Here is a 27,907-nt window from a genome sequence, read left to right as displayed (position 1 = left end):
GAGGCTGATCCTTCGGGAGTGGTCACCTAGTAGACAGGCGGACTCATGGTTGCGTGCTCTCATGGTTAGTCGCATATTTGGTGCATAATGCTCCCCACTCCCCCCCTCCCTTTTTTTTGATATGATCAACTTGGTGCTGCTAATTGTTTGTTGTGGGGAGACTTCACCGTGCGGGAGGGAGAAGCCGGGGGTATGTTTTGAAGGCCCTCCTCCAGTTTATTACATTCCCTCCGCCCCCCCGTCTGGGGGGGCTCTTTCTTACTCTTTTTTTTTTTCTCTGTCTCTTCTATATTTCGGGTCTAGTTCCAGGGCGACAGGCACACTGCTGGGGGGTGGGGCCATACTCATTCGCAGAGGTGCAGGGTGGGGGGATGGGGGAGGGGACTCTTTTAGTCTTTATCTCTTTTTCCATGGCCTCCTTTTTCTTCTCTGTTTCTTTTTGCTTGTTTTTCTGGGATCAGCGCGGTACACCTCTCTTATTGTGAATCGCTTGCTCTTAATGTGTGCCACAGTTTCCGGGGGGTTCGCTGGGCTTTAGGTACGGGGACCTGTAGGCGCAACTATCTTTGATATTTCTCCCCATCCGTACTTTCCCGTGTCTGCGCCATTGATTCAATGTATTGCTGCTTGCTGCTTGCGTCTCTTATCCTTGCCCCTTATCGCTGTTGGGAAACTGTTTGGCACCTGATCCTACTGTTTTGTTTTATTATAAAATGAAAAACCCCTTCTCTCCTGGTGTCCTACCTGAGCGGCTCATTGGCCGGACTATACTGTATTGTAGACTTTGCTCTCCGAGGTGCCGCCTGTGTTTACATGTGCTTTTATTGTTCTGATTGCTTAGCGGCCGGCCCCGGGGGGTTGTAGGCCCATACGTGTAAGTGATTGAAACGTCAATAAAGGTTTTTCAAAAAAAAAAAAAAAAAAAAAAAAAAACTAAAACACAATATATATGCCACACAAACCAATCCGTCTCTCAGCAGAATAAAATATACTCATACAGAAACTTGCACTTTTTTCATTATCTTTTTTATTTGAGGGATTTCAAGAATATTTATTACAAAAAAAAACACCTGACCTGTCACATATCTCTCTTCCCAGCCCCCAAGCACAGCGAAAGAAAATATCCAAAACAGAAGCTTGACTCCGTTCAGACTTCCTCCAATAACAGTCACATTCAAACCCCTCCACCCACATAATTTCATTGACTGAAAACCTGCCATTAACTCCCCTCCCCCCCAACAAAACAACCCTTGCCTGCAAAGTGCAGACAGTATTACTACACAGTACATAATACATATTTATATAAATATAACCTTCCCGACCCCGCAGAATCTTTGAGGATGAGGGCGAAAGGAGGTCAGGTTAGTAGAGGTCACAAGAGAAAAGTGAAGGGGACCAACACAAAAGTCAGGGAAGGTGTCCAAGCGGAGGGAAAAAAGATATATATGATGGGAAATCCTGTTTGGGTGAGGGGAAGAGGCGTCGTCTTAGACAATTTACAACCTGCAATTCAAGAGTATACCTCTCCACTCCCTCATCCAGTGTAAATCACAAAATATTTATTTCATTGTTAAGTGGCATCATTTTAAGGACACAGTTTGGGTTGTTGGGAGGAACAAATGGAGCTCTTTTGTTTTTGAGTCTCGAGGCAACCAAATCAGAAAAGTAAAACAAGGGTGTAATATTAGGTTTTGGAATGTGGAGATGGGGCCGGCATGGTGGAAACAATTTGTTAAATCTGATCAGAGCAGCAAAATTAAACAAGCAAAAGATTCTCTGAAGAGTACAATCATTCAACTGTAGGCAATAGTTTGAACAGCTATTCTTCAGTTCTGACACTTTGTTGATTAAGAAAACTTTCCTTTCCCCAGCAAAGCCGATGGGAATTCTGTTATTTTTAGAGTGGGAAGGTACTGCTGCAGATATGGTCACTATACGTGAGAGCTCAACTCAGATCACCAGAGCCAGTAGGGTGAAATCATCCAGGATGCAGTGGTATTGAAATGTCTTTAATGCCCAGGTAAACACCTATGTGATTTACATTTCGCTTGAAATATTTAAGACAGACAACACACTGAGAGGCCACTTTTTAAGCAAACTACTTTAAGGAGGGTGTAAGTCATGTTACCTTCAAGCTTCAAGCTTTATAGAAGTTCAGAGAATCAAATGGGATCACATTAAGATAAAAACACCTTCTAAACCAATAGGGGAGCCAATTCAAGATCATAGTTGTATGTTGGATAATGAGATGGACAAGGATTCCAATAATTTAAATGCCAGCAAGTTGAATAAAATGATGTCCTTCCACTAGAAGTGATAGATGCCAGCTATAGACTGACAACATGATCTCAGAGAGGCTCAAAAGCTCTCTACCAGCCAGATGGAAGGAGTTACAATTGATGATCACAGAATGCTACCCAAGAGAAACATGCAAAGTGGAACTCAAGACTGATGAACAAAGATAGAATCACAGATGTAGCACGTCTTCCAAACAAGCACAGAGGGCAAAGCTCTGATTCACATTACCATAACACAGGAGTTGTACTACGCGAAATAGTCAGACACTAGGAAGGATAAGCTAAAAAAAATAAAAATAATAAGTTTAATATTAATGTCCTACCCTGGACAAGATCCACCACTTCAAGGAAAAAAATGTTGGACCCTTGCAAGAACATCTCATTTCAAGGAAGAAGAGGGATTCTAATGAAAACAAATCACGTCTTGGGGTGTGATTTTTCTGACATTTTTAGAGAAAGTGGCACCATCAGACATTTCAGAGCCAGCAAACATCACTGTGATAGTCTGAATTATCCATGATTGCTTCAGTCTGTGGTCTGGATTAATGCTTAATTTGAAGCTACCGTTCCAATTTGAACGTTGTGCAGTTATGTTCATGTAAAGATTTTGAATTATAAAAATAAAAAAAACTCTCATCAACCAGACATCTATGCTCTGTACGGATATGGGTCTCATTTTCCTAACATGGGTAGGCAATCTCACTATAGGTACATTAGCCTGACAGTCTCTCAATTCTTAACAATGGGGAAGACTGCAGGAAAGGCTTTAATTAATCTTATGAAGTTAACTTTAAAGCATTGCTGAACCAGTTGTGCGTTAAATTTCAAAAGTGGACCAGCACTACGTCTCCATCAACAGATTTAACAATTGTACTCTGACCTGATCAAAGAAGTTATTGTGGGCACCCCAGATTCAAGTCGTTCTCTTAATCAGCAGTCATCCAAAACATGCTTTATTAGGAATAGGGTGTGACACAATTTCTGTAGCAGGCAAACTCTTCTTGTTCTTCACTTCAAATTACCCCTACATTAACTGTGGGATCTTGATATTGAAGGAAGTCTCACATACAGCTCTACCATAACCCCATGTGGAGGAAAGGTAAAAATGTAACCTCTAGGTCTAGAACTAGAAAAAGGCAGGCATGCACCTAATTTACCTTCTTCTGCCTCTAATCATCTCATCCTCCACCACCAAAAAAGACAACCACCCTAATAAACCATACCTTGGAGGCTTGAAGAATGATAACAAGTGAATGGCAGCTCATAACGCCCATTTCTTGGATTCTCTTCATTCATGTAAATTCTTCAGTTATAAATTTTAATCTGTACCCTGGCTTCTTTTTTTACAGCCTTTACAATTTTGTATAGAGAACATATTTTAAAGCAAGACAGTTTCCACCATTTTGAGAAAAACATGACCACAACTCTGTTCCTAGTAGCTGGAATTCAAGAGTGAATATTAGTGAGAGAGACGGGTCTAAGCTAGCATAATCCAGACAGGTTCAAAACACAAGAGAATGATGAAAATCAATATAAAATGATTTAACTTGCTGTCTTAGTTGGAAGATAAGAGGAGCGGACATGCGAGATAATTCTAGTCTTCACATACTGTCAAGAGAGAGTGGAAGGAATGGAAAATGATCCCTAGAAGTGTGAGGCATCTGCTTTTTAACAAAGCCCTTACATACCTACAAACTAATGTTCGTCTCCAAGCTGGCTAAAACAAGGAGTGGAGTCATTCTAACAGTTCCAGCAACAAGTCTCAAACAAGTTAACATACAAGAAAATTTACATCGTTATTAACTGGCCCCTTATTATAAAGGACAGATTTAGCCAGTCCTAGTTTTAGATTTACCTAAGGGGGAAAAGCTATAGAACCATTATCAAAATGTCTATGGCTAGGGTAAAAGCCAGGACGATGAGGGGCAGCTCTTGTGATAAGGGACCAGTTGGAAGCCATGTTTTTACAAGAGATAGTGAAGTACTTATATGCTTCCATTATAGCATATAATGTAAAGATCTAAAAAAAAAATCCATCTGGATTAGCCTTATTTTGTATTAACTGCCACTGTCTGGATCTCCCATGAATAAAATCATCCTCCATTTTCTCCAATTAGCTTGAAAGGTAATAATACAAACAAAAGGGTAAGTAGAGGTAACGGTTTTATAACCATCCATCTGAACTTCCACAGATTAGCTATTTATTGACTGTATGTCGCAAAATAGTTGAACTAAAAACCAGTGACCGATCTGTAAACACTAACATTAGAGACAACATGTTGGAGTAAAGGACAAAAAGGAACCTAGAAAGCAACAGGTAGTAATGTGGTAGTCTCTGACCAGAACCTTGGTCTTCAAACACTCTGTGGATATCTTGTGTTTTGGGGATGTAAGAGATTGTTGCGAGAGGAAGGAGTCAGAGTTTCCCCACTCTAGGATCTCCATCCTGAAGTCACTGAAGGAATTCAACTCTTCTCTGTCTTTGTGACCACAGAAAAAGTTTTTCTTTTATAGTTATCCTACATTTTCTCATGGGCCTATTGAAATTCTCTTTAGCCCACTAAGGAAGAAGTTTCAGGATCCCCGCATCATAATAAAAAAAGGAAACTGAGGAACAACCTCCCCTTCTTTCTGTCCGCCCAGTCACATTTGCGCAGCACATAATTGTCTCAGTTCTCATCATTGTCACTAGAATCAGAGTTTGCTGGCATCATGGGATCATCGATGAGGGAGAAGTCTCTCTCTGAGCTATCATAACCCTGAGACAAGTCATCCACCTCTCCATCCTCCACCTCCTCTGCTTCCATCCCTCGTCTCCGCAGGTCACCTGCTGGTGAATGCTGGCATTGGTACACTAAGCTGCTAAGTCCTGCCGGATGCAGAAGCCCCAGATCTGCTGAGTCCAGGTGCCCAGTGGCACCACTTGCTCCACCATACTGCATGAATGGAAGACCTGAGCTGCTGCTCCCAGTGTGGTGCTGGTGGTCCGGCCTTCTGCTCATAACAGGTACAGGCATCAGGCCACGATTCTGAAAGTCACGCAGGGAAGCGTTGCCAGGCCCAGCTAAAAGACAATCCATAGCTCCACTGCCTGTACTGCTCATGCTAACTGCACTTTCTCCTCTTTGCATCAGTGCCACCATTTTGGCTAAATCGTGGTGAGGCCGTTTGCTCCTTTTATGGCCATCTTCTTTCACCTTAGGTCCTGGGTGGAGGCGGACAAATATAGCCTCAGGGAGATGGCCCTGCATTAAAGGAATAATAAATACAAAAATTAAAATGTAAAAAAGACATTCACTCCACATCAAGGAAGCAAGTTTTATAACTTACAGAAAGGGGGTTGGGTACACTATTCGTGTCCTAGGAATTAACCCATCAGCAGCTTTTCTACCAGTCTCCAAGGCAAGCATTGTTGGGTAATAACATAATGTACTCGTCGAACAAGTTACTTACCTTCGGTAACGATGTATCTGTAAGAAACATTAGTTAGTTAGATTCCTCACCTTAGAATATCCCCAGGCGTCAGACTGGATCTGGAAGATTTTTGTAGCAATACCCCTTGCGCGTCGCTAGGCGTCGTCTGCAGCTCCGCGTCCGTCGTTGGCGTCGTGCGCCGGAATGACATCGGAGTACTTAGATGCCGCCCTCGCGCGCTGACGTCAGTTCTTGTACATAGCTTTCCGCGCCAGGAACGCAGAGCCATGCAAGAGACAGACACTGGTGCCAAAAAATCTAGGGCCCTGAAAGGGATAGCCTTAACCCTAGATGTCAGTTCGCAGAACGGGGAGGATGGGTGGGTCGGTGATGAATCTAACTAACTAATGTTTCTTACAGATACATCGTTACCGAAGGTAAGTAACTTGTTCATCTGAAAGAAACACGTTAGTTAGATTCCTCACCTTAGAATAGATACCCAAGCAATACCAACCCCGGTGGTGGGTCTGCGAACCAAGATCACACCAGAAAGTCCTGGAGGACAGAACGGACAAAGAAGCCATCCCTCCGGATTTGGCTGTCTAGGCAATAGTGCCTGGCAAACGTGTGCAGTGAAGCCCACGTCGCCGCCTGACAGATGTCCTACAAAGGGACTCCCCGTCCCAAAGCCGTAGTAGACGCCGTGGCCCGAGTAGAATGGGCTCGCAGCCCAACAGGAGGGTCCTTTTTTGCCAAGGAATAACAGAGTTTTATACACAAAACTACCCACCGGGAGATGGTCCGTTTGTGCACAGCTTTTCCCTTCTTTGCACCCACGTAGCCAACGAAAAGCTGGTCGTCCACTCGGAACTGTTTTGTGCGGTCCAAATAAAAGGAGAGCGCACGTTTTGGGTCCAGACGGTGGAGCCGCTCTTCCTCTTTGGAAGGAGGCGGAAAGAAGGTGGGCAAGGTGACAGATTGCCCAAGATGAAAGGGGGTCACCACTTTCGGCAGAAAGGAAGGACGAGGCCGAAGGACAACCTTGTCCGGATGAACAGATAGAAAAGGAGGCTTGGACGATAGAGCCTGGAGCTCACTCACCCGTCTAGCCGAGGTGATGGCTATCAGGAAAGCAGTCTTAAGAGTCAGAAGACGAAGTGGACAATTGGGAAGAGGCTCAAAGGGAGCGCACATCAGAAATGTTAGAACAAGATTCAAGTCCTACTGAGGCATTACGAAAGGGACAGGAGGAAACGTGTGAGTAATGCCTTTAAGAAAGCGTGACACTACAGGGGACTTGAAAAGAGAGGGCTGATCTGGAAGCCGTAAGAAGGCAGAGAGAGCAGCAAGATAACCTTTCAAGGTGCCCAGGGCAGAGCCCTGCCGGGCCAAAGAAAGAAGAAAGAGGAGAACCTCAGAAAGAGGGGCGGAGAGGGGATCCACAGCCTTTGCTGTGCACCATGCCACAAATTTATTCCACCGGCAGGCGTATACCGTCTTTGTGGAGGGACGCCTGGCTGCCAGAATGATATCACAGACTTCAGGAGGCAAGTCAAATGGCATCAACTGCCGCCGCTTAATCTCCACGCATGGAGGTGGAGGCTGGACAGGTTCGGGTGGAGGACCGTCCCCTGCTGCTGCGACAGAAGATCCTCCCGAAGGAGCAGACGTATCGGAGGATCGGTCAACATATTGAGTCGCTCGGGATACCAGTATCTTCGTGCCCAATCCGGAGCCACCAAGATGACTTGGGCCCGGTCGCGCCTGATCTTCTTCAGCACTCTGGGCAGAAGTGGTATAGGCGGAAAGGCGTACAACAGACCGCAACTCCACTCGCGACGAAAAGCGTCGCCGAGCGAGTGCCGCCTTGGAAATTCCAACGCGCAGAACTGCTGACATTGCACGTTCTCGTCGGTGGCGAATAGATCTAACCAATGCTCTCCCCACTGCTGAAAGAGACCTTGCGCCACCTCGGAGTTCAGACGCCATTCGTGATCCATCATGCACCGGCGGCTGAGTTCGTCTGCTCTGGCGTTCAGAGAGCCCGCCAGATGTTGAACCACCAGGGTGATGCCCTGGTGTTCCAGCCATGTCCAGAGGCGCAGAGCCTCCTGACAAAGGGTCCATGACCTCACCCCGCCCCGTTTGTTGCAATACCACATGGCGGTGGTGTTGTCCGTGAACACCTGCACGACACTTCCCCGGACTGAGGGAAGGAAGGCTTTCAGTGCAAGTCGAATCGCTCTCAGCTCCAACAAGTTGATGTGGAGGCGAGACTCCGCCAGAGACCAGAGGCCTCTGATCTCCGCCTCTCCCATATGGCCACCCCATCCCAGGAGGGACACATCCGTCACCACGACATGCTCCGGAAGGGGTAGAGAGAGGCTCTTGCCCGTGACCCAATCGCGGTCCGTGAGCCACCACTGCAACTGCTGTGCAGTGCCCTCCGAGATCAAGACATGGTCGGACAGGTTGCCGTGATGCTGGGCCCACTGAAACTTCAGGTCCCACTGCAGAGCCCGCATTTGCCGCCTGGCGTGATGCACTAGTAGGATGCAGGAGGCCATCAGCCCCAGAAGCCGCAACACTAGCCTGACCGAAACCCAGGATAGAGGCCGAAAGATGGGAATCAGGGCCTGTATATCCTGGACCCGCTGTTCCGGTGGATGGACCCGGAACTGCGCCGAATCGAGAACCGCTCCGATGAAGAAGAGCTTCTGAGAGGGGCTCAGGTGAGACTTCGGCACGTTGATGGAAAACCCTAGCAAATGCAGGAGATCCGCCTTAGTCTGGAGGTGGGAGACGACTGTCTGGGGCGAGCCCGCCTTCAACAACACCCGAGAGGCACTGGTAAGGCCGAAGGGGAGCACGGTGAACTGAAAGTGCTCCTGACCCACCGTAAACCGCAGGTAACGCCGGTGGGCCGGCAGGACGGGGATATGGAAATAAGCGTCCTGCAAGTCCAACGCTACCATCCAGTCTCCAGGGTCTAGGGCAGCTAGAACCTGAGCCAAAGTCAACATTTTGAACCGTTCCTTCCGGAGGAAGGCATTGACGTTCCTGAGGTCCAAGATAGGGCGTAGGCCCCCTTTGCCCTTCTTGGGAACCAGAAAGTAGTGGGAATAACAACCAAGACCTACTTCTGGGCTCGGAACGCGCTCGACGGCCTCTTTGGCCAAGAGGGCCGAAACTTCCTCTTGCAGAAGATTCAAATGATTCCTCCAAGATACGGTGGTGCTGCGGTGGCATGGCTGGAGGGGTCGTCTCTAAGGGGAGGGAGTAGCCCCTTGGGACGATTTGCAGCACCCACCTGTCCGAAGTAATGGTACGCCAGTGGAGCAGGTGATGGCGAACCCGGCCTCCTACTGGCGAGGAATGGGCCTGAAAGCTCGGACTAGGAAGGCTTTGAGGCAGATGCTGCCGGGGTGGATGTAGACTGACCGCGTTGTCCTCCAGTACCGCCTCGGCGGAAACCACGTCCGCGTCCAGGCTGGTTCTGCGGCCATTGGCTAGGCGGACGTGAGGAGGTGCCCCTTCCTTGGCCACGAAAGGAGCGAAAAGCTGAAGTTTGAGGCCGCGGGGCCGAGAGGCCCAAGGACTTGGCCGTAGCCCGGGAGTCCTTGAAGCGAGCCAGCGCACTGTCCGCTTTCTCACCAAAAAGGCGAGCGCCATCAAAAGGCATGTCCATGAGTGTGCTCTGGACATCCCCTGAAAAGGACGTGGACCGCAGCCAGGCGTGATGTCTAAGCGCCACCGTGGTAGAAATCGCCCTACCCAGCGAGTCCGTAGTGTCGAGTCCACATCGGATGGCATGGCGCGCTGCATCTCTCCCATCGGCCAGAGCCGAGGAAAGCCGTGCCTGGGCCTCCTCCGGGCACAGTGGCAGCACGTCCTCCACCGTATCCCACAGAGAGTGGGAATAACGGTCCAAGAGACAGGCGGTGTTTAAAGACCGCAGGCCCAAACTGAGCGAGGAGAACAGCTTCTTAACAAAACTGTTCCAGTCTCTTGGAATCCCGGTCCGGAGGAGCGGATGGGAGGGAGGATTAGGAGGTAGAGGCCTGGATAACCAGACTATCGGGGGTGGGGTGTTGGGACAGAAAACTGGGGTCGCCCGGAGCAGGGCGGTGGCGCCTGGCAACGTTCCTGTCCACAGGATTGACTGTGGAGGGCTTGGACCAGGTGCCCTGCAGAACGTCAGTGAGGGCCTCATTGAATTGCAGCAGAGGCTCAGTGGAGCATGCGGCAGACTGAAGCACCTCAGTGAGAATGTTAGTCCTCACAGCCACGGCAGGCAGCTCAAGCCCAAGGGCCGCGGCCGCCTTGCGCAGCACCACAGAAAAAGCTGCACCCTCCTCCGAAGCCACAGTCGCAGGAGAGATGAATCCAGTGTCCGGTGAGGTATCCAATCCACTGGCCTCCCCCAGTTCATCTGACCAGTCCTGTGAAAGTTGCCCTTGAAGGGCCATAGGGTCCTCAGACCCTTCCCAGTCGCCCCAGTCATCCGATTCCTGGTAAACAGGAGGAATGATCGGAGCCGGTCGATAGACATAATGTGTCTCGGGCTGCGCCGCATCGGCGTCGGGACCGGACAGGGGCTGAACTGGGGATCGACGTCGACCGGAGTCGGCATCGGAGGTGGCACCGGTGTCGACGCCGGCGGAGGAGGCGTGACGAGGTCGACCGGCGTCGACGGGGGCCCAGGCTTGGGCCCCTCAGGGACCTGCGCCGTCGGGGCCTCCAACGGCGCCGGGGCCGGAGCCGCCGGCACGCAAGGTCGCCCAGTCGAGTCCGCGGGGCCCGAAGGCACGCCAGCGGGCGTCGACGGCGGGGCCAGGCTCCTCATGGCCGGGAGGAAGGCACTGACCTCCGCCGGCGTCGCGTCAGTCCCAGGGACCGGCAGGTATGGGGACTTGCGCGGCTCCTGCGGAGCCGCGGGTGTGGAACCACCCTGACCTTCGGCCGAGTCGCGCGACCGGCGAGGGGAGTCCGAAGAGCGGTGTCGCCTCTTGGACTTCTTGGAGCGCTTCGACTTACCCGAAGACTTCGAGCCAGATGAGCGACAATGTCGAGTGCGGCTCCGCGACCGATCCTTGGACCTCCTCCTGGACCGGGATCGAGAGGGGCGAAGCTCGAGAAGCTTGCGGGACCGCTCCCGCCTAGCTTTCGGGGTCAGGGCCATACAATCTGAGCACGACTCCGCGTCGTGGTCGAGGCCCAAGCAGTACAGGCACCGGCGGTGATGATCGGTCACCGACATCAGTCGGTGACAGTCGTCGCAGGCCTTGAAACCAGGCATCCTACCGGCACCAGAGTCGAGAAAGTGACCAAAAAGAGTCGAAAAAGTTAGTCAAAAATTGACTAAAGGGGTAGCTCTCCCGGATCGGCGCTTACTGGCGCGGAAAAAAGAAGAACTGACGTCAGCGCGCGAGGGCGGCGTCTAAGTACTCCAACGACGTCATTCCGGCGCACGACGCCAACGACGGACGCGGAGCCGCAGACGACGCCTAGCGACGCGCAAGGGGTATTGCTACAAAAATCTTCCGGATCCAGTCTGACGCCTGGGGATATTCTAAGTTGAGGAATCTAACGTGTTTCTTTCAGATACATCTGCTTCAAAAAGCTTTCAACTATAAACCTGTTACAGAAAGGAAACTGGTTACTTACCTTAACAAATGTTTTCAGATTCAGTCTCTTTTACATTTAAAGCAGTATATTATTCTGCAGTCTGGCGGCGGTTGGGTAAGCAAATTATTTTTAAGATTTTTCTTTTGGTGTTGATAACTCACTATGTTAGCAATAAGCTGACAATGCCCCAATTAATATCTTCTGCTTTAGATCCATATTTTTTTTCCTTAAAACACTACCATCCTCCTTTACCTAGGGAGGCAGGAGTATCAAACATAAATCTAGACGAGCTCCAAGCTGCAATAGAACAAAGTTTTTACCTGCAACAATTGGTTTGCAGCCTGCATTTGTTGTTGAACCTCCTGTGACCTTTGTGACATGAAGCCATGGGTGGTGGCAAAACAGGATGCTTGCATTTACACTGCAAGAAGCAGCATCCATGGTGTCCATTGACAGATATTTACGATGGAAGGAATATGCTACTTACCAGTATGCATCTGTTCTTGACATGTAGAGGTGCAGATCTACACACTGTGCATAGATCGCCATCTGGTGTTGGGCCCGGATGTTGCAGTTATTTTCTCTTGGAAAGTTTTTGAAAGTCACGAGGTATGTGACTCTTCCTTTGGATCGTATTGCGCATGAGCCTTCGGCTCCATCCTCAGATTGTTTTCCGCCAGCAGGGAAATGATGGAGCTTTGTAAGAAACAGGAAATATGTCCATGTGTGCTGTATCTAAATAAGATAAAACTGGAACAGATAAAGGTAGCCGGGGAGGCAGTTTGGCGTGTGTATATCTGCAGCTCTACATGCCAAGAACAGATGCATACTGGTAAGTAGCATATTCCGTTCGAGGCATATGAGCTGCAGATTACACACTGTGCATAGATTGTGTAGCAGTACCCTCTCTTAGCGGCGACCACCAGTATCTGTTGCAGTTGTTTGAAACAGTGTTTTGAGGACAGCCTGGCCCACACTAGCTTGTTGTTTAGTTTGCACATCTACACAATAGTGTTTAGTGAAAGTGTGCGGTGTAGACCATGTAGCTGCTTTGCAGATATCATCTAAGGGGATGGTCCCTAAAAATGCCATAGAAGCCCCTATCTTACGTGTACAGTGGGCTTTAGGGGGAACAGATAGCGTTCGTTTTGCGGTAGCAAATCTGTATGCATTTAACAATCCACCTAGCTATCCCAGATTTGGAGATGGGGTTGCCTTTGTGTGGTGGTGAGAAAGACAAATAATTGTTTGGTCTTTCGAAAAGGTTGTGTTCTCTCGATGTAGTAGAGTAAAGCTCTTTTAACGTCTAGAGTATGCAGAGCTCTTTCTGCAATGGTTTGTGGCTGCGAAAAGAATACGGGCAGTTCCACAGATTGATTGAGGTGAAAGGGAGAAATGACTTTAGGAAGGAATTTTGGATTAGTGCGGAGAACAACCTTATTATGATGGATTTGCAGAAAAGGTTCTTGAATGGTGAGTGCTTGTATTTCACTGACCCTTCTGAGGGAAGTAATGGCTACAAGGAAAGCTGTTTTCCATGTTAAAAACTGAAGCTCGCATTTATGTAGAGGTTCAAATGAAGGGCCCATTAGTCTTGTGAGAACGATGTTTAGGTTCCACACTGGTGAGGGTGGCACTCTAGGTGGAATTATTCGTTTGAGGCCTTCCATGAAGACTTTTATGGCAGGTACTCTAAAGAGGGATAGATGCTGTCTATTTTGTACATACGCTGCAATGGCAGCAAGGTGTAGTCTAATAGACGTGTAGGCTAGGTTGCATCTTTGTAGGTGTAGTAAGTAGCCTATGATGTGTTGGATAGACACATCCAAGGGATTTATATTATTGTTGTGACAATAAATCACGAATCGTTTCCACTTGGTTGCATAGCAAGCTCTAGTGGTAGGACGCCTAGCTTCTTTAATGACGTTCATACAGTCAGGGGGAAGATTAAGGTAGCCAAATTCTAGGATTTCAGGAGCCAGATCGCAAGGTTGAACTGAGCTGGGTCCGGGTGTCTGATCTCTCCATGGTTCTGGGTTAAGAGGCGTGGAGAGAGGTGTAATTTTTGGTGCGGAACTACGGAGAGTTCCAGCAGTGTGGTGTACCACGGTTGTCTGGCCCAAGTTGGAGCAACTAGGATGAGGGTTAGGGAGTGTTGCTGTAGTTTGCGCACCACTAAAGGAATGAGTGGGAGAGGCGGAAAAGCGTACGCAAATCTGCCTGACCAGTTCATCCATATTGCATTGCCTTTGGACAATGGGTGAGGGTGCCTGGCGGCGAAGCTTGGGCATTTGGCGTTTTCGTGGGTGGCGAAGAGGTCTATCTGTGGATGCCCCCACATTTGAAAGTAAGGGTGAAGAACTTGTGGATGGAGTTCCCACTCGTGGATCTGTTGTGTTTGTCTGCTCAGCAGATCGGCCATAGTGTTTGACTCCTGGGACATGTTGGGCTAGGAGAAAGATTTTTTGGGGCATGGCCCATCTCAATATGCTCTGTGCTAGCTGAGAGAGCTGCGGAGTGTGTGTGCCACCATGTTTTTGTATATAGTACATGGCTGTCATGTTGTCCGAGCGGACTAGGACGGCCTTGCCTGAGACATGTGTTTGAAAGGCCTTTAGGGCTAAGAATATGGCTAGTAACGCGAGATGGTTGATGTGGAGTAACTTTTGTTGAGGTGTCCACCTGCGCTGCATGGTGTGATGTAGTAGGTGAGCTCCCCAGCCGGAGAGCGATGCGTCCGCTGTCAGTACTATCTGAGGAACCGGTTCCAGGAACGGTCGCCCTTTGGAAAGGTTTTTGGTGGTCCACTACTGCAGAGAGCGATGGGCACGACCGTCTACCAACACCAGATCTGTCAATTGACCCTTGGCCTGGTTCCATTGGCGCGCTAAGCACTCTTGGAGAGGACGCATCTGGAGTCTTGCATTAGGTACTATAAATATGCAAGAGGCCATCATTCCTATAAGTTGCATGAACACTCGAGCTGGAAGAGAGTGTTCCGGTTGAAATTTGGCACGTAGAGCCTGAATGTTTGCTATCCTGGCAGGACTGGGATAGGCTAGCGCTTTTGAGGTGTCTATGGTGGCACCGAGGTATTGTTTTACGTGGGACGGTTACAGATGGGACTTTGTGTGGTTTACTGTGAAGCCCAGTTTGGGAAGTATTTGGATAGTGGTGTGAGTGTGCTGTACACATTGGTTGTATGAGCTGGCTTTTATGACCCAGTTGTCTAGGTATGGGAAGACGTGGATGTGTTGTCTTCGTAGGTGTGCTGCCACTACCGTTAGGCACTTGGTAAACACCTGTGGTGCTGTGGTGACTCCGAATGGGAGTACTTTGAATTGATAGTGTTGACAGTCCACTACAAATCTGAGAAACCTCCTGTGAGCTTTGTGAACGGGAATGTGGAAATAGGCGTCCTTGAGGTCTAGGGTGGCAAGGAAGTTGTTCTAGGAGAGTAGGGGGAAGTACCTGCTGGAGTGTGACCATGTGGAAATGGTCTGAGTGTATGCAGTGGTTTAGGGGTCTGAGGTCCATAATGGGCCTTAAGAGTGTCGTCCCTTTTCGGTATGAGAAAATATAGGGAGTAAAGTGTAGGAAGGTGGATATCTGACTATGGTTACCCCCAACTTTTTGCCTAGTGTCTAGCTGGTTTTTCGACTTAGTTGGCCTGAGATCCTGCCATTCAGGGTCTCAGGCTGTCTGCTCTCTCTTTAAAATGGACTTCATGTACCCTAGGTACATACACAATTGGCAAGGATCACCTTATTGGACCCTGTACAGTGTACCCTAGGTACCCAGGGCATAGGTGTACCCTAGGCCTCCCAGGGGCTGCAGCATGTATTATGCCACCCCAGGTCTGGCCTTCCAATCAGACACAACTGGCTGATCACTCAGCTGGGGCAAGGTCGTGTAATCACCCCTTGCTTAGATATAGTATACCTATATTTACCTTATATATAGACACACGTGTACCTATCAGTCACTCCTATGGCAGGCCTTAACAATCCTGGAGGCAGAGTGCTTGGTAACCTGTGAGATGGTGCTCTAGCATGAGCTGAGCCTGTCTACAGCTTTCGGAACCATGTCCTTATAGCTGTTCTATGATATAGCCTACCATATACTCTTAAAGTGCCTTATAATCTTAAATGGTTATGGTAACTATGGTTTGGCTTTATCAAAACATGTCGTGTAAGGTGTCTAACACTTTGGAATAATACCCCCATACCATTTCTGGTGATGAGGATATTATTCCTCCCTTCTAGAGGGAGAGACATGTTAAAATCCTACTTTGCTGTTTAACTCGAACCAAAACCTCAGCATCACAAAATGGATGCTGCTGCCACAGACACAAGTCTGACCTCCTGCTGCTGGGAGTGATCCCGGCAAGGGAGGCTTGGACAATAGGTTTCCTGCTTGGGGAGGTGCTAGCACCTCTCAAGACAGACTTTAGTGTATTGGGGCAGGGAGGGCTGAAAGGAATGAGACATGCCTGGGGCACACAAGGTGTCCCGTGCATAGTCCAGTTCAAACCGGTGCTGGGGCACTCCAGCCCCAGTCCTGGCGCGAAACTGGACAAAGGGAAGGGGGTGTAACCACCCCCCTCCCAGGTCCCACCCATAAGGCGTGACCTAGCAGGTAACCCAGCCCCCCAGATTAGTATAAGAGTGGTAGCTGGGCCCCAGGAGATTAGATTATCCTGAACCTGCAACTTGAACAGAAACTCTGGACCTTCGACATTCGACGAAAGAAGAAGACTGAAGAATCTCCCTTGTGGCCAAGGAGTGGCTACCCTGTGCAAACAGGCACCATCAAGAGACTACCCTTTGCTTTGCTGAAGTTCTACGAGGGAGAGACTGCAGAGCCCGACCAGAGCCTTGACTTCCAGACTTCTCCGACCCTGATCCACATCCACAGCCGAGCTGAGATCCGTGGAGGCGACCAGAGACGTGGGACCGGCTACCTGGGAAAAGTGGCTAGTATCTTCCAGCGCAGCTTCTGAGGCACCCTCGAAGTTGTGCACCGGGGATTGAGAAGCCCCAAGCACCATCTGCACCGAAGATCAGCCCCCCCACACTCCACGAGTCCTGCGTGGGGCCCTTCTGCATTTTCCTGCTTGCCGCGTCTGTCCGGTTGCTTGCCCGTTGGCTAGTGGCCTTTGTGACGACGCATCCAGAAATCTTCACTGCTGGTTTGGCTCCTCCAGACTGGCTCCCGCTTCCTTGCAAAAGAGAAGCACCCCAGACCTTCCTGGTCTGCACCAGAAGCAAGTCTTCCGTTCTTCGTGGGTTCCGCTTGCCAAGGCTTGGAGAGTCCTAGTTCGACTTCGACGCCGCCGACAGCAAGAGCCTTCGTAGGACAGCTCGCCTCTTGGTCCTGGTCGTCCTCAATGTTTCCTGGTCCTCGTGGCTGCAGCGACAAGCTTCACCTTCACCTGCAATCTTCACGACATCGCCTGGTTCCTTCCTGGTTCCACGTGGTCACTGGCTAGTGACCTTGACTCTGTCCCTTCTGCTTGCAGGTCTCCTCACTTCTTGATCCCAGCCTTGGGATCCACCGGACACTCTTCACTGACTGCCAGCAACTTTCCTTCAGGCATCCATAGAAGTCCACGACGAAACCCGACGCAAGTTCACACCTATGCACCCGCAGCCTGTGGGCTAGGTAACTTGGGTACTTCGGTGCTCACAAGGGTAGTGACTATCCTAGGGTCTAGGTTCCGAGTCTCGACTCTCTAGCTGCTTCAGAAGTGTCCTTAAACTGTTAATTTCTAACAACTACTATTTCTATCGACTTTTACGCATTACGCGGGAGTGTATCCACTCTGCACCTGAATCCCGTGGGCCTCCCACTTCCTAACTGTTGCTAGTGTAGTGTAGCCCCAGCGATTCCCTAGGCCTAGGCCTATCCTATTTTCGTGACAGTGGTCCTTATACCACTTCTTTAGTATATGGTTTGCATGGCCCCTAGGGCCTAACTGTATTACTTACCTGTGTGACTTAATGTATGCTTAAATAAGACTGTGTTGTACTTACCTCTAATCTCATAAAGAGTGCTGAGGGTTTGACTAGAATAAATACACTTTATTTTATATATATATATCTGTTGTGGTGTCCTTTCATTTGGTATTCAAGGGATTATATATGGTATCACAGCTGGCTTCACATGCCATTCAGAGTTTAGCCTAAGACTGCTCTTGTCCATGCTACCACTAGGATAGCTGGTCTATAAGGTTGACTTTACAACCAATCACCATAAGGGTTGTTTGGACTGATATAAGGTGAACACTAGAACTAGTGACATCATACATCAGGCCGACTTCTCACATAAACTCCTATGTTTTGTTGGTGGGCAGGAACTGGTTCTATTGCACTCTTTTGTAGGAGGGAGATTACCACCTGCTTTAGAAGCGACAAATGTTCCTGCGACATTGGGCGCTGTTTGGGTAGAATGTTTGGGGGGGTAGATGTTAGTTCGAGGCAGTAGCCTGACCGAATTATCTGTGTCACCCATCTGCCTGGGGTGATGGTAGTCCAGACAGGAAGGAAATTGTGGAGTCTGCCCTTGACCGGAGTGGGATGGTATGGGGGGAGTGGAGGGAAGTCATTGGGCTGGGGAGGAGGCAGAGCGGGAGGTGTTAGTTTTGCCTCTGCCTTTATTGTTGTTACCCCTGTAGCCGCCTCTCTGGTAACCCCTAGTGAAGCCCTATGGAGCAGTTGGTTAAACCCCATTGTGTCTTCAGGGGGGGGGGGGGGACGGTCTTGAAGGTTAAAGGTCATCCTGCGGGACATTAGGGACATCTGGGATGTTGTAGTCGTCCCATGGGTCTGGGAAGCCTGTAGGAGTGGGGTCCCCTGTTGGCTGGTCATGCGGCCCGTCCCCTGTGTCGTTGTAGACGTCGTCATCATCCTCATCAGGAGAGGGTGTGGGAGAATGATGAGGTGGGGGAGGCGGAGGAGGGGGCGAAGGCAGTCTCAAAGGGGAGGTAGCAAAGTCTCTTCTCTTTGGAGGTGGAGCTGGGGCAGGCTTGTCCAGCGGTCTATTTTTGATACTGAGCATCAAATGTCCAGTTTTAGGGTCCTTCACAAGTGTTTTTTGTAGTGGATCGGGCCAAAATAGTTCATCTGTGGGGGGCTGATCCATCGGTGCCGGAGCCGTGGGTTTCTTAGGCTTCGACTTGGCATCGGTTCGTGGTTTTGAACTGCGGGGCTTTGAGATGTCCGTTTGTTTCCTCGGTTCCGAGATGACTTTCGGCTTCGAGGTGTGGGTTTCGAGGGCCTTTGGTTTTTTGCTCGGCTCCGGGGATGGTGTCGGTACCGAGGAGCTAGTGCCAGTCTTTGGCGCCAAGTGCTTCGGTGTGGAGCTCGGTGCGGAGGAGGCCATCTTCTTTTTAGGTGTTGGTGCCGAGGAGTGTTTCTCGGCACCGACGGCAGGCTTGCTCGAGCCGCCGGAAGGCTTGATGGGCTTCTTAACCAGGCCCAAAAGCGAGGTATGGGAAGCAGTGTCTTTGGTCGTGCCTAGGCCCGAGGGCGAAGGCGTGACCGAAGCCTTTTTCGAGGTCGTCGAGGTTGGGGGGGGGGGGGGGGGGGGGTCGATGTTAGTACTCATGCCCCTCTGTGCCGGAGTGATGTCCTCGACATCGGAGTCGTCAGCTTCGGAGGCGCTGACGAGGCCCTCTTCGGTGTGCTGCTCTTCCGGAACATCGACGCCTTCTCCGAAGATGCCGTCGGGGATGGAAGTCGACGAGAGAGCCATTGTTCTCCTCGCTAGTCGGTCCTGAATAGTCTTCTTCGAACGGAAGGATTTGCAAGCCGGACAGTCTCTTGCCTCGTGTTCTGGGGACAGGCAGAGGTTGCACACCTCATGTAGATCGGTGTGGGCAATCTTCGACCCACATCGAGGACACTTTTTGAATTGCGTCCTTTCCATCAGCCAGGACAGGTGGCCAGGTAGGCCCGAAGGCCTTTGTCGACGACCGGAATCGACGACTTCGAATGATGAGTCGCGTCGAGTGTGGAGATCGCGATCGAAAACATACCGCGGAAAGGGAAAGGATTGTGCGCCGATCAGAAGAACTGAAAACGGTTCGGAACCGGAGCACGAAGAACACATCCGAGCCCAATGGCGGAAAAAAACAATCCGAGGACGGAGCCGAAGCCCATGCGCAATACGATCGAAAGGAGGAGTCACATACCTCGTGACTTCCAAAGACTTTCCAAGAGAAAAACAACTGCAACATCCAGGCCCAACACCAGATGGCGATCTATGCACAGCGTATAATCTGCAGCTCATATGCCTCAAACATTCTCTTTCCATTTGCAACTAGATCCTCACCCCTCTTTCGGTATGTCTCATGGAGGGGCTGCTCTAGTGCCTCTAGCTCCTGTCAGTGATATTGTTGGACAGTAGACCGACCGAATAGGAGATTTTCCACAGTGTGGTTGCACCGACTGCTGCACATTAACATGTGTACTTGTAAAGCGCACGTTCACCCAAGGCTATCCTAGCGCTGAATAACAGATGTTTATTGCTACCCAACTCAACAGTACTCATTTTATCGACCTCAGAAGGATAAAAGGCTAAGTGGACCTGCTGGGATTTGAAACTTTGACCATGATGTTGAACAAAGACCCTCACAGTGGATGCATTAGTCCACTAAGCCAACAGACCCGGCCACACGATTGACTATAGCGTTTAGGCACTTATTCTCCTCATCTGTGGGGGCATCTCCCTTTTCCTAGCCAGAGTCCTTCTTCCTTTCAGAGGGTAGTGTATGGTTCTAAACCAAGCAAATGTCCGGATCAGGGCAATGGGAAAAGATCCACAAATGGCCCCCGTCACCTTGTGGCTTCTGCAATTGTCGATCAGGGTAGCGAAGGTAAGCAGTCACAGGCTTCTCAGAGAGGTAGAGTAGCATGTAACAATCAAACAATAGACAAAATAAGGGACAGTTTTTTACCTGTGCTCTTAGATCTTCATAGAATATCTTCTTAAGTGTAGACGTTTGCCTTTCTTCAAGAAGGCCTGAAGAAACACTTAAGAAAGAACATAATATGCAGCCAAGTAAACCGGCTACAGTGGTGTAATTCTGCAGATTGTACTTAGAAAAGGATCAAGGTACCCATATAAAGGTATAATTTGAGGTAAATGTTTTACAAAACAGCTTAAATGTCTTTCACAAAATCTTTTCTGTAAAAGTAAGAGATGAAGGATAGGAGAACAGAGTAGCCCCATAGGCTTCTAGTATGTGCATTTAAAACAGTGATTGTGCCTTTAAGGACCCAGAGACCACCAGTATCCCATCATGCTCAGCAGGTGGCAGTTGCCTCATTCTTTTCCTCAGTGTCAGTGATAGGTAAGTCCAATTGTTTCCTCTGCTATGTTCACCAGGGAGGAGGGAGGGTTGCTTATGACTTCAATGGAGAATTCTCCATGAGAGAACCGAGATTACAGGTAAGAAACCATACCTTCTCTATTCAGGGAGTGGGGGGGAGGGATCTCCAATGATAGTCATAAGCATTTGAATAGCAAATCCATCCCTACCAATCGCGGTGGAAAGAACAGAGAAGACAGGACTGGATTAAGCAAATACATTTCTGAGAGGCTTGTCCTACTTGAGCATCTGCTGTAGCATTCAAGTTCAAACAATAGTGTTTGATGTATGTGTGAACAGATCTCCATGTAGCTGCTTTACAAATCTCGGCAATGGCGACATTTCTGATCAAAGCGGCAGTAGCTGCTTTGCCCCTAGTAGACTGGGCCTTCGGTCTAGCTGACAAAGTCTTGTTGGCTTTTTGGTAAGAAAGTATGCAGGATACTATCCAGTGAGAGATGGATTGTTTGGAAGTGGCTAAACCTGTATGGACCGGGCCATAATTGACAAAATGTTGGTTAAGTCTGCGCATTTTGCGTGTCTTATCCAGATAAAACTTCAAAACCTACCTTACATCTAGGGCAAGGGTACTCGCTAACATTTCCCTTAGGGCCCCACCCATGCCAGCAATGCGAGGTTTGGGGTGATAAAAGGTAGGCACAGGGGGACGCAAAGCAGTGCATGGTGTGGACAACAAACCGAGCCTTCACGTGAAATCTGTCGCTCTATTCTCATTAACCAAGTATTAAAGTCAAAGCATTAAGTTATAATGTTAAACGTAAGAGGGAAAGAAATACTCATCTGGTAACTGAATTGCAAAATGTGACACTAGAAAACCTAGATATTGTGTGAGCCTAGACAATTGGTTAATTTCACTTTGCCTCCTATTTCTTCATTACCACACGAGAGCCCCTTAAAATATACGAGTTGAAGGTGTGTGCTGTACAAAACCTTCTCTTGTGTTTTATTTAATAAACTATAATGTTGTTACAATTATATAACAACCAAGGCTACACACAAGGTGCACCTGACAAATGACTTGCCTTTTGGTTCACTAACAGCGAAGAGGATGTAGCCTGATGGCTAGAACGGTCACCCTTGAATCGGGGGAACCGGGTTCGAGTCTCAGCAGGCACACTTAACATCCAGTGATTCTTGGCAAATCACTTAATCTCCCCTAACAAAGTTAATGTGTCCGTTTGTAATGCAACTGGTGCTCATGTAAAGCGCTCTGATACCTTCGGTTCAAGCTCGTGCTATACAAAACTCTGACAAAAACCAAAATGGCCTTATTTTCAGAGTGGGGGCGGCATGAATGTTTCCGTGATCATGTTTGCATGTTAATAAAATACACTTTTTGTACTTTACAGAGAGTTTATAATGTTTTTACATGTTTAGTGCAAGCTGTATTTAAAACTAAAGGTGTTCCTAAAGGTAAGTTGTCTAGGACACCTTCTTTTCTTCTTTACCGTCACTTTAGTTAACTAAAGTATGCCTGGTTGTTTCATAGCTTTCTGAATATTCCTGCTCTGCCTGTCCACCAGGGGGTGCAATTAAAAATCAGGAGGGCCGCATGAGCCCCCGGGCCATACTTCGAGTATCCCTGATCTAGGGAATGAAGAGTTATTTTAGCCAGAGTTGAAGGTTCTGAAAGAAGGTTGTGAATTAAATTGTCTGATTCACATGAAAATCCAAAATAACCTTGGGAAGGCATTTCGGATGAGTTCTCATAACTCCCTTAAACTTACTTATAAATGTATAAGGTTCGTTAGAGCATGCTGCTTGGTTTCACTAACCCTACAAGCTGATGTGATCACTACAAGGAATGTGGTTTTCCATAAGAGATGCTGCAGCGATGACTTATGAATGGGTTTGCAAAGATCCTGCAAGAGACGTGAAAGGAGTATGTTGAGTAAAAATAATCCTCGATTACTGGGATTTTGAGAACTAAAAAATGGTTTGTGAAGGACCTTTTCTGTAGGCAGTAAGAGCCGCCATGTGAAATTTTATGGAAGAGAACTGCAAGCCAGATTTTGACAAATGAAGGAGGTAGGGAAGAATGACGTATTCCTGGCAAGATGTAGGGTCTACGTTCTTGGAGAAACACCAAACGCAAAATATTTTCCACTGGATGGCATATGCGGAACGGGTTGATGGCCATTAAGCCTCTTTGAGGATGTCCATGCAGTCTTGTGGCAGGTTCAAGTGGCCATACTGCACTAGCTCAGGAGCCATGCTTCCAAATTCAAGTAGGAGAGATTGGGGTGGACCATCTAGCCTCCGAACTTTGTTAGCAGGTCTGGCCGGCATGGCAGCTTGAGATGTGAACGCTGTGACCGGATAAGGAGGTCCGTGAACCACCATTGATGTAGACACTCCAGCGTAATCAGGATGAGTATGGCTTTCAAGTAGGACAGCTTGAGGAGGACTGCTGGATTCAAACGGATTGGTGGAAAGACGTAGAGCAATTTGCCTGACCAGTTGATCCACAGGACATTCCCCAGAGTCCCTGGTTGAAAGTACCTTGAGGCTAAGTCTTGGCATTTTTTGTTTTCTGCGATGTCGAAAAAGCTGATGTGCAATGAGCACCATAGCTGAAGAGGTCTTGTACGATGTCGACGTGAAGGACCCATTCATGGTTTTCTTTCAGAATCCTACTGAGGGCGTCTGCCTGCGCATTTTGTACACCCGGGAGGTGAGTTGCAGTGATCCGCAGGCTTTTGGCTATGAACCATTTGCAAATTGCTTGGGCTTTGTGGGATAAAGGTCTGGACCTCGCCCCACCTGCTTGTTGAGGTAGTACATGGTAGTTGTATTGTCCGTTTGAACAAGCAGGGCCTGGGTCTCGAATGACGGGCGAAAAGCTTTAGTGCTAGGTGTACTGACAGGAGCTCGAGGAAATTGATGTGATATGTCATCTCCCTTGGAGACCATGTGCCTCAAATCTAGAGATGATCCATATGGGCTCTCCACCCTAGTAACAATTCATCTCCCACTATGGTTTGGAAGGGAGAGCGTTGGTGGAAGGCATTTCTTGAAGCAGGTCAGTCGAAGAGCATCACCATTTAAAACCTGACTCTTCCAAAACTTATCGCTATAACAGATCCCTGTCCTGATCAGTATCATGTGCGGTACTAACAGCGGTGGGATACCTATGGGTAGCCATGCGCTCTATAAGTGCTTATAACATATTCGAGATAACTTTGCATGAGGGGAGAGAGAGAGATCTTATTCTCCCAGTTGCCTGTTGTTTGGTCCCACTGGTCCTCGAAACATCACAGAAGTAGAGGGCTGTCAGGATTATCTGACCTATATATACAATCCCATGCATCGTTTTGTCCTAGTTAGACTAAGATTGGGTATTGTTCATCATTTGGTTGCTTTTCCCATAATGAAATCTTGTCCATCAGACACATTTCCGTGCCCATGCGATGGATGAAGTAAACAGAGCACTGAATATTGCTTTGTACATTTTTATACTGGTTTAGAATTTACTACCTTAAACCACTTTTGCTTGCATATGGTGGTGGATCACATCTTGCTGCAGCAACATTTTTGACTGAGCTCAGCGATGCTAGGGTCTGTTTTAACTTGGCACTTTTTATTATAAGTGCACTTAATATACGTAAAAGCATAATTTTTCCCATGGAGCGCTGAATTCTTGATGATTTGAGGTAATTGTACTATCTTTTTAATGACATTTTATGAGTTTTTATGTTATGAACAACTTACGATGTACTGTATTTTGTGTGTACTTTTATAGTTGTTGCTACACACCGAATAAAATGTAATGAATCTGAATCACTGAAGGGGACGCATGTGGAGGGGTGCGTTTGGAGCGAGGAAGATACACGAAACCATGAAGCTGAGAAGGGATGACACTGGCCTTACCGTGGGATAAGAGGCATTCATTAGAGTGACATTTCCGACGGATAGATGCAAGTCTCTCCTCCGAAGGACAATCTTGCATGCATGGTGTCGATGGTAGCCCCTAAATACTGCATAGTCTGAACTTGAGTGTAATTTGACTTGTTGTAGAGGATGTGAAGGCCCAAACATTGAATGACCTTGCATGTCCAGTTGCATTGCCGCTGTGCTTCTTCTGAATTTGACACTTATTAACCAATCGTCTAGGTAGGGCTAGACGAAGATTTGGTGCCTCTTGAGGTGGGCAGCAATTATTGCCATGCACTTCAAGAAATTCTGGGAGCTGATTTGAGGCCAAATGGAAAAACCTGGTATTGATAGTGGCCCTGCCCCACTGCAAATCTCACTAACTTGCGGAGTTTCTTGGCAATGGGTAAATGAAAGTATACGTCTTGGAGGTCTTTGGAGCAGAGCCAATCTCCCAGGTGTAGTTGGGGATAGGTCTAATTCAATTCAGCATCCAAAACCTCTTTCCCTAAAACCATTTGTTGGCTATTTTCAAGTTGAGAATTGGTCTGAATTCGCTCTTGTCTTTTTTCTTCACCAGAAATGATTGAAGTAAATGCCTGTAACCAGTTGTTTGTGGTAACAAACTTCACTGCATGCTTCTACAGCAAGATGCTGATTTCTTACCTAAGCATGGGCAGATGTTAATTGGATGTTTTTGGGGGTATGGTCGGGGGGACGACTGGTGAATCTGAGACAATTTCCATTTTGAACAATATTCAGAATCCAGGGGTCTTTTGTAATTTTTTGCCAGAAAATGAGAGATGCTTCCCCCTACCAGATGTAGTAATGAAAGAGGGGGGAAGAGAAGATTCATGGCTTTATGCTAGTCATAGGTTTACCCCGTTGGGCAGGCTGTTTTGCGGATCTCCCTCTAGAATGCCTTCACTGCTGCTGCTGGTAAAGTCATTGCTGTTGTAGCTGCTGGCAGGGCCTGGATGAACGCCTTTGTTCTTTTAGCCTTTCTAGGCAGACCGCCTTAAGAGTCTCCACCTCAGACTTTATGTGAGTCATCTTGTCAGCTGTGAGGCTGCCACAGAGGATCAACCTGAAAAAGGAAGAGCGTCTCAAATATAACAGATGTGGGTGGTATGGGGACTGACATCTGTATATTACGTTCTGCCGCACCTCTCACCAGAACCTCTTGGAAGGTGGTGAATTCATCCATCTGAGAGATGCGAGGAGGCGGAGAATCTGGCAATGTCAGCGAATACAGCCCTGCAGAAGAAGATGAGGACATTGTGTTTCTTGACCGCTGACTGGAGGTGGTACTTTTCCTAGTTTGTGACCGGGATCTGTGGCTTCGATGGCGAGAGTGCCGGGAAGACGATGAAATCCTGGAATGGTACCTGTGATGGTATGACCAAAGGTGCGCTGTGGAGCGCTAGCTAGACTGGGGTGGTTCCACAGGATGCAGAATTGGTGCCGAAAGAGAAGGCGCAATTGGTGGTGTAAGTGGAGGAGAGTCAGGTAGGACTATCGGAAAAGAGGGGGGGGGGGGGGGGGATGCATTGTGTACTCAGAATTCGAAGAATAGATCTGCCTCCTTTTTCTCCTGTCCTCTGTGTGAAGATGAATTTTGATGTCGACTGCGATCTGCTCCTCAACAGTGATTTCCTCTGACGCCGAACTGCTCCTCAGCATCAATGGGTCTGACCACCTTGATGTCGATACACTTCTCAACGAGGATCTTATAGTGCGCGCTGACTGTGTTTAAGTTGATCTACCTTGCTGTCAATTTGCGTCTCTTCCTCAATGTCAAACCAGCCCTGGACAGCAAGTAAGTTGGTGCCGTACCTGGTCTCAATCAATCAATCAATCAGAGTACTTGTATAGTGCGCTACTCACCCGTGAGGGTCTCAAGGCGCTGAGGGGAGGGGGAGCCACTACTGCTCGAAGAGCCAGGTCTTGAGGAGTCTTCTGAAGGCGAGCAGGTCTTGGGTCTGTCGTAGGTTGCTAAGGAGGGTGTTCCAGGTCTTGGCAGCGAGGTAGGAGAAGGATCTGCCGCCGGAGGTTGTTCGCTGGATGCGGGGGACATCTACGAGGGCGAGGCTGGCAGAGCGGAGCTGGCGGGTCGGGGTGTAGAAGTTGAGTCTGCGGTTCAGGTAGGCTGGTCCGGCGTTGTGTAGTTCTTTGTGTGCGTGGTTGAGGAGCTTGAAGGTGATCCTCTTGTCGACGGGGAGCCAGTGAAGGTTTCTCAGGTGGGGGGTGATGTGGCTGCGGCGGGGGACGTTGGCGATCAGTCGGGCGGAGGCGTTTTGGATGCGTTGTAGTCGTCGTAGGTGTTTGGCTGGGATTCATGCGTAGAGTGCGTTGCCGTAGTCCAGTCTGCTGCTGACGAGGGCCTGTGTCACCGTTCTTCTTGTTTCGGTTGGGATCCACTTGTAGATCCTGCGGAGCATGCGGAGGGTATTGTAGCAGGAGGAGACGGCGTTGACCTGTTTAGACATGGAGAGGGAGGAGTCGAGGATGAATCCTAGGTTGCGTGCATGGTCGGTGGGTGTCGGTGCTGCTCCCAGTGTGGCAGGCCACCACGAGTCGTCCCAGGATGAGGGGGTGGGTCCGAGGATGAGTACCTCCGTCTTGTCCGAGTTAAGCTTCTGGCGGCTGTTCTGCATCCATTCGGCGTGGAGGTTAGTTTTGGCGGTGTGCGGGTCTTTGATGAGGGAGAGGATGAGCTGGGTGTCGTCGGCGTAGGAGATGATGTTGAGGTCGTGTTTTGGCGAGCCACTTGTGCGAGGGGGGCCTTTTAGATGTTGAACAGCGTCGGGATGAGCCCTGGGGGACGCCTGCCTGCGAGCAGGTCGCCCCTCTCAATGTCAACCTTCTTGACGTCGACTGGGAAAAATGACATATTTGGTCTGAAACCCTCTTTTTGGACCTTCCACGTCACTCAGAGGCAGATGTAAGAGAACTGACCCTCTCTTCGCTCTAAGGTATTATCTTGAGACTGGACTGTTTGCGCCGTTCCTCCATGTTTCTCTCTCAGGGGGCAACATGAAAACGTCTTGCAGTGTTGGCACTGCTCGGGAACAGAACTAGATGGAAGGCAGTATACAAACGTTGCGAGGTTCTGATTTGGCTTTCTTTCTCCCAAAGGCAAGGCACTTGTCAAACAGAGAAGGCATATTAAATGACAAAATGCCTCAATTTTCTGTAAGAAAAGGCCTAAAATATTGAAAGAATGATGAAAGACATCGGGTGAATCAGATTAAACAAAATTCCACAGGTAAATTTTGAAGAAAAAAAGCCTAAAAGGCCT

General features: G+C 48.7%; 1 protein-coding gene across 7 annotated transcripts in view; it reads right to left on the bottom strand.

Moving 5' to 3' along the window:
* Positions 1-1,993: 1,993 nt before the first annotated feature.
* The window catches only part of LOC146871232 (ATP-dependent chromatin remodeler CHD8-like), a 2,388,691-nt gene continuing 2,362,777 nt past the window's right edge, over positions 1,994-27,907 (bottom strand). For all 7 annotated transcript variants that reach the window (XM_085650618.1, XM_085650635.1, XM_085650640.1 and 4 more), the window contains exon 37: positions 1,994-5,542. In XM_085650618.1, the coding sequence (XP_085506744.1) occupies positions 4,967-5,542 (576 nt within the window). In that variant the 3' untranslated portion in view covers positions 1,994-4,966. The remainder of the gene's footprint in view (positions 5,543-27,907) is intronic.

This window comes from Triturus cristatus, chromosome 1_1, assembly GCF_964204655.1.
Source record: "Triturus cristatus chromosome 1_1, aTriCri1.1, whole genome shotgun sequence".
Taxonomy (NCBI): Eukaryota; Metazoa; Chordata; class Amphibia; order Caudata; family Salamandridae; genus Triturus; species Triturus cristatus.
Note: the sequence above shows the minus strand (reverse complement) of the source record. Positions and strands in the feature narration are given on the sequence as shown.